Raw genomic sequence first — 6,793 nt, 5'->3', positions numbered from 1 at the left:
CTCGTATAATTTCTCTAGAAATGGTATTATATATAAACACTATTTCCACTCTTGATGAGATTCTAATGAGATTGTAAGTTCTTTATTTATATCTATATTTTAAAATATTTATTTTTTAATAAATAAAAATATTTTATTTGACATCAATTTTGAGTTTTAAAAATATGACATCAAATAAGAAATATATAAAAATATATAAGTAGACAATGAATTAATTAATGAATCCTCTTTTCCGCTTCAATGGCTTAGTTTCCAACCCAAACCCAAACGGGAAAAGAGGGTCGTAGTCGGAATCACCGACGTTCATGGGCAGCTGATCAACTCTCCGGAACCACGTCCTGGCGAGCTTTCCTGTGAAGCCGTAGTCCCCAAAGAGGGCGTCCGCCACGCCCTGCCCTTCGCTGCCGGGGAGCCATGCCGCCACCAGAGCATCCACCAACCCCACGTACGGCTCCACCACCAGTGGCCGCCCCGACACTATGATCACCGCGCACTTCGCCGCCCCGCACACGTTGGCGATCGTGATGGGGCCCGGCTCTGGGAGAGTGAGGTTCTGGTTGTCGCCCTTGGTCTCCGCATACGGCTGCTCCCCCACCGCCACCACTGCGTAGGAGAACCCGCCGGCCTTCACGAAGTCTGCCGCCGGGTTCTCGCTGAAAACTACTTGGGTCGATGGGTCCACGGCGGCCCTGATGGCGTCCAGGATGGTGGTTCCTGTTCGTCCAAACACAGCGCATGCATGGTTAATTTTCAATCAACGTGCATTTAACCTGGAACCTTGCCAATTTATTAGTGCATATGTTCATGAGAAATTATTAGTTACACTTAAATCATTCATTGTCTAATTCAATAAAGTAGTGATAACTAATTAAATAAATCATAATTAACTTTATTTTTAAAACAAATTAAAAAAATCCATGAAATATCACTCTTTTATTATATTAGTATATTAGTTCATGGATGACATGGAAGATTTCGCCCTTACCTAATAATCTTTTCTAAGATATGGAGAGAAAATGTTAGGTACATCAAATATATATAACAAATTTAATATAATTTAATTAAAATACATATCCATGTATATAATGTATTGGATTTGGTGTATATATCTGGTATATCTAATACACCAAGTGCATACTTCAAAATTAACATGATTCCACCATATGCGTGCATTTTAACTAAATTAAAATGTTAAAATTATTTTTATATACTATAAAATTATATCGGTTTGGGTGCATATGTATATGCCCGATGTACCTAATAATTTCTTGGGTGTAGGCTGGTAAATGTACCTGTGGTGAGGTTGTTGCCGCTAAGTCCCTGCCACTCGATAGTCCAGCCGCCACATTGGTAGCCCAAGTTGTGGGCATGGGTGCCAGCGACAAGGATCTTTTTGGCCTTCTTCGGGAGGGGAAGCAATGGGCCTTCCACCGTAGAGTTGCCATTCTTTAGCAGCACCAGCGATTTCCTCACGGCTTCCCTCGCTAGCTCTCTATGCTCCTACATACGTACATATACACATAATTAAACAATAACTAAACATTAGTCATTTCGAAGAATAATAATCTTATGCATTAAAATATTACATATGTGTAGAGAGAGAGAGAGACCTTGCAGCCAAGCTTGGGAGCGAGAGAGTTATCGGCAAGAGGGTTTTCGAAGAGACCCATGGTGAACTTGACCCGCAATATCCTTCGAACTGCATCGTTTATACGGTTCATGGGGACGACCTTCTTGTTTACCAGATCCGTGACCCCGTCAATAAACTCCGTATAGTTATATGGAACCATTACCTGCACGCTCCATCACCCTCATCTTAATTATAGTTCACCATTCATATTATTATGTATGGTCCCTCTCTTTCTCTCAGACGATGCATGCGCGCACACTCATTTGAAAGAATACTTACCATGTCAATGCCAGCTAGAAGTGCAGCTTGAATAGAATAGGTGTAGTTGGAATGGGGAGGAGAGGTGATCCTGTCAATCCCCTGCCAATCCGATATCACAAAACCCTGTAATGTATTTTTAAGATCAGCACGCAGTTAACATTGCCCCATTACAGAAATGTCATACCTTTTAAATATTCCATTTTTATTTACCCTCTACTTACTGCATATTACATTGTGTGAATATTGGTGCAATCATATAAAACTGTGATTAAGTAAAAGGGTAATGTTTAAGTGATAACTAAGTATAGTACTGTTGGGTGGTCAGGGTCTTCTTAACCCCAAAACTTAACTCATGAGGTGAGGTTTTCCCTCACACTTAATAAGCGACCACCAGCACCTTCTACAACCAATGTGAGATAAGCTCAATAATCTTCCCCTCACACATTGGGCTCAAAATCGGCAAGCACCTCCCGACATCTGGGGAGAATATTGAACCATGACTCTGGTATCAGTGTTGGGTGGTTCAAAGCCTTCCTAACCCCAAAAGATAGTTCATGGGATAAGGTTTTCTCTCATACTTAATAATTAACCACTAGTCCCTTCCACAACCTATATAGGATAACCCCAACAAGTACCACTCTAAAGATATAGAGATCGAGAGACTATTACATTAAATTTGAGGGTTTTTTTGAGGAAGTTGGTGACCATGTGGCGGTTAGCATGCATTTTGATGCCGTTCAAGCTAGAGTAGGAGATCATGACGGTAGAAACGCCCTTGGAGATGGAGTCGTAGTAGGCGGGCATGTGGATGCCGAACAGCATTTTGGAGGTCGCTATTGTGTTGTTCTCGTTTATCCCGTTCACCGTCCCTCCATCCCCTACGAAGTGCTTCGCACACGCTGCTACCTTCTCCCTACATTCCCACACAAACATGTTATACACACGCGCGCATGCACGCAACCAAAAAACACATAGTTTGCATCCTTGCAAGTTCGTACTTTCCAGAAACGTAAGGCGTAGAGTTAGTAGCATTGGGGGGAAGATCTCCTTGCAAGCCAGGAATGATGTCTGTCATCATCTGCACAATCTTGTGGTCTTCGCTGTAGCTCTCGTAACACCTTCCCCACCTTGGATCTCTGCATACCTGCGTGTTACCCACATACACAGACACATATATAGATCATTCCATATGTATATATGGTGACAATCAGTAGAAAATTAAGATGGAACAAGAAAAATTTGAATTGCATATGGATAAATCCTCAAGCTCATAAATATTAATTAATGAAGGAAAGAGAAGTGCTAGCATTAATTGGTAGTGTTATATATGTTGAATTAATTACCGCAATGCATGGAGCAAAAGCATACTGAATGCCCGTGGCTCTTACTTCAAGTGCAGTAGCTGCACCAATCCTCTTCACAAGATCAGGATCCCTGCATGCATGCGCACATGTTTTTAACGTACAATATGAATTATTGTAAGACCACTTTCTTTTATTACAGTACCCTAGTCTTATGTTGAGAAGAAATACGGGTGTATACACTATATTTAATATAATTTTATTGTGTGTATAAATAATTACCTAAAATGCTAAAATTCATATGCATGACAAAATCATATTAGATGTGATATGTACATAAATTACATCTAGTGTACCCTCTTAGAGCCCCTGCATGTTCTGCGCAAATTTTAGGCATGCCACACATAAATTGTATACTCCTTGATCCAAAGATAGAGAATATACATACATACATATATATATATATATACATACATATATATATATATATATATATATATATATATATTAGGTACACTGGGTGTATATACCAAATCCAACATGATTATGTTATGTCCATACAAAAAGTTACCTATTTAATTAAAAGACATATACATGACAAAATTATTTTAAATTTAGTGTACACGCCCAATCTATCTAATAGTTTCTCCCAAAAATATAAAACACAATTAATCATCTTAATTTATCCTATCTTGAAATTAGATTTATCCATCTATATATATGGTACGATGCATTTTAGGTGATACAATAATATTAATTAAAAGGTTACTAGAAGAAGAATCATGGAAATAGTATGGCTAGATATATATATAATTACATGTGTTTTTTTTTAGTAGGTAATAAACGAGGTCACTCTTGTGAATGAAAATACTTATGTTATGAAGCTTCAGCACCTCTCACCACCAACCCCCTCTAACCCCAAGACCCCAACCAATAAAAAAATAAAATAAAATAAAATAAAAAGAAGAGCTAGCAATTAAGACATGGGAAATCTATGACCTTGTGGGATTGTTCAACGGTTCAAGCCAACCCACAGCATTGATCCCATTCTCCATTTATCCCCCTAGAATAATAAGAAAGTGTTGTAGGAGTTACCAACTTGTTACTAATCTTAATTTTAAAGATTGAGAATTTTATGGGATAGGTTTCGGTTTTAATTTTTAGGAGAAAAAGTTTATATGATTTCAAGTTATAACACTTGCAGCATTAAGATCAAAAGTGAATCTCAAACGTTCACGTCTCAAAATAGACTCACATCAACACTTACATATATTGTGATTTAGGAAAAGTTATACAAGTACCTCATCTCTTTACGTGTCCATATACTTATTTTCTAGTTGTTAAACATGTGATAAATGGATTTTACATTAACTCATTAATATAAGAGATGCAAAAGAGTCTGACATATTTGTCACATGTTTAACATATAAAAAACAGATATACAAACAATATGAAGAGACAAGTATTCTATATAATTTTGATGATCTAGGACCACCTAATAAGTTGTATGTGTAATTAATTGATGAGGCCTAATGGAGATTTCTAGTGAAATAACAAAAATAAATGAATAAGAAGAAGAGCAAGAAAACCGCACAATTTAAAAGGAAAATGTTAAAGGATGCAACATCGTAATGACACAGACTCATGTAATAAGTGTCAGTGAATGAAGCAATATAGGCCCCACAATATTGCACCTATTGAACATTTACCATAGGAATTGTGTTCATGAACTTGTGTCAGTGTCTCATATGGGATGTGTATTAGAGAGATCTTAGACTTATAAGGTAAGTTTGGATCTTAACTAAGTAATTAGTCTTCTATAGGACAAACTCATGAGTCTAATGGGTCAAAACTGATAATAACTCATCATATTTGGACCAAGAACCATTATTTGCGTTGCATATGATTACCAAATTTAAAATAGGAATGGAGATGGACTTGCCTGGTAACTCCAAGGCCGACATTGTGCGGGAAGATGGTGGCCCTGTAGACGTTGTTATGCCCATGCACCGCATCTATTCCATAGATGTAGGGTATTCCCAGTCTCGTCCCCAACGCCCCCCTCTGCAACTCATTCACCATCTTCACCCATGTCTCCGGCGTTGCCTCCGGCTCCGGCACGCTCCCCCCAGCACTCAACAAACTCCCTGAATGCACACACACACACACACACACACACACACACACACATATATATATATATATATATATATATTATAATAGCATACAAATATAATTAATATTATTCAATCTATGAACTACTACGTACCCATTAACACAATCAGAGAATCAATAAAAAACAAATAGTTGTTAACGCTTGCGTTTGAAAACCAATTTGGGACTCTACGAATTTGATTAATTTCAAATTTTACCGATGAAGTAGTTTTTCATGATATCGGCGGTGACGTTAACCCGATCGATTTGGACCATCTGGCCGATCTTCTCCGGCAGAGTCATTCTGCCCATGAGATCCTTGATGCGTTCGTCGATGGGCTGCTTCGGGTCCTTGTATTTCATGTATTTTCCTTCTGCTGCCGCTGCCGTTTTGGAAGAATAGTCTCCGCAGCTACTTAACAATATCAGAATTATTCCCATCCCCATCAGTGATTTCCCCATTTTGTCGTGTTCAATCCTGCATATTTAACGAAAAGAAAATTCGAATGGTTCAATGCCGGCCGGCCGAATTCGAAATCTGCGATTGAAGGGGCAGCGATCAATTTATAGGGCAAACTTAGTTGAAACTTCAGATCAGAACACGAATTGAGATCGATCAAACGCGTCGGTCATGACTTAGTGTTAATTGCATGTTCATCTTTAAAGAATCAAATATATATTACTGTTTCAAGAAAATCCAAAGGTGTGGTATCTGGAGAGAAACTCCAAAAGCGTGATTGATAAGATAAACACAGATTCTACCAAGGAAAAAAACTAATGAATAAAGCTAGCTAGCTCTGTTTGGTTGCAGAGAAAATGCACGTATATATATAGGAAATTAAAGGAGAAGCAAATTGAAAAACTAAGAAACAAGATTAAATAAAATGCATACTTTTCCTGTGAAATTGGAGAGAGAAAGAAAGAAGTAAGACTGTGTTTGACGCGGATGCATGGAGAACAAAGAAGGAATAGAGGAGGTATTTATAAGAGACAAACACAGCTTGAAAGGGATGAGGGGAATTTTTGGTTTGATTTGGACCATGTTAACTTTTGGGAATGTAACCCGCTTAAGGAAAAAAGCTTATTGTCATAGGCATGTCATCCAAAAATTATTAAATAAATTAAATTTAACAATTAGCACAGGATTTTGATTGCAATTCTAAATTTATAAACCGGATTCTAAATATTATTGGGACTAGTTTCTGAATCTGAATGTTAAATTATTTTAAGTGTTTGGTAATTAATCTCTCTCTCTCTCTCATATATATATATATATATATATATATATATATATTTCAGTTTTAATCCTTTAAATTATTAATAGAAAACCTGTCTGTTAAAATTAATAAACATTTTTTGAGATCAATTTTTTTTATATTGATAAAAAATAATGTGTCTCAAATATAAAGCATAAAAATATTAATTGAAAATATTTTCTAACGCAAAT

General features: G+C 37.1%; 1 protein-coding gene across 1 annotated transcript; it reads right to left on the bottom strand.

Moving 5' to 3' along the window:
- Window positions 1-211: 211 nt before the first annotated feature.
- On the bottom strand, window positions 212-5,727 carry LOC131166577 (uncharacterized). The gene is made up of 9 exons (XM_058125166.1): window positions 5,565-5,727; window positions 5,135-5,339; window positions 3,235-3,325; window positions 2,890-3,035; window positions 2,561-2,804; window positions 1,910-2,014; window positions 1,611-1,793; window positions 1,293-1,500; window positions 212-714 (listed from the first exon to the last, which is right to left on the bottom strand). The coding sequence occupies exons 1-9, from the start codon at window positions 5,707-5,709 to the stop codon at window positions 212-214; spliced, it is 1,830 nt and encodes a 609-aa protein (XP_057981149.1). The 5' UTR covers window positions 5,710-5,727.
- Between the last annotated feature and the right edge of the window lie 1,066 nt (window positions 5,728-6,793).

The sequence above is a fragment of the Malania oleifera genome, chromosome 10 (genome assembly GCF_029873635.1).
Source record: "Malania oleifera isolate guangnan ecotype guangnan chromosome 10, ASM2987363v1, whole genome shotgun sequence".
NCBI lineage: Eukaryota > Viridiplantae > Streptophyta > Magnoliopsida > Santalales > Ximeniaceae > Malania > Malania oleifera.
This window is presented reverse-complemented; position numbering and strand designations above follow the sequence as displayed.

Coding starts and splice junctions, on each gene's coding strand:
- LOC131166577 (XM_058125166.1), bottom strand. CDS start 5,709: ATGAAATACAAGGACCCGAAGCAGCCCATCGACGAACGCATCAAGGAT. Junction 2,805..2,889: donor ACGCCTTACGTTTCTGGAAA/GTACGAACTTGC, acceptor GTGGGAATGTAG/GGAGAAGGTAGCAGCGTGTG. Junction 2,015..2,560: donor AAAAAACCCTCAAATTTAAT/GTAATAGTCTCT, acceptor AATACATTACAG/GGTTTTGTGATATCGGATTG.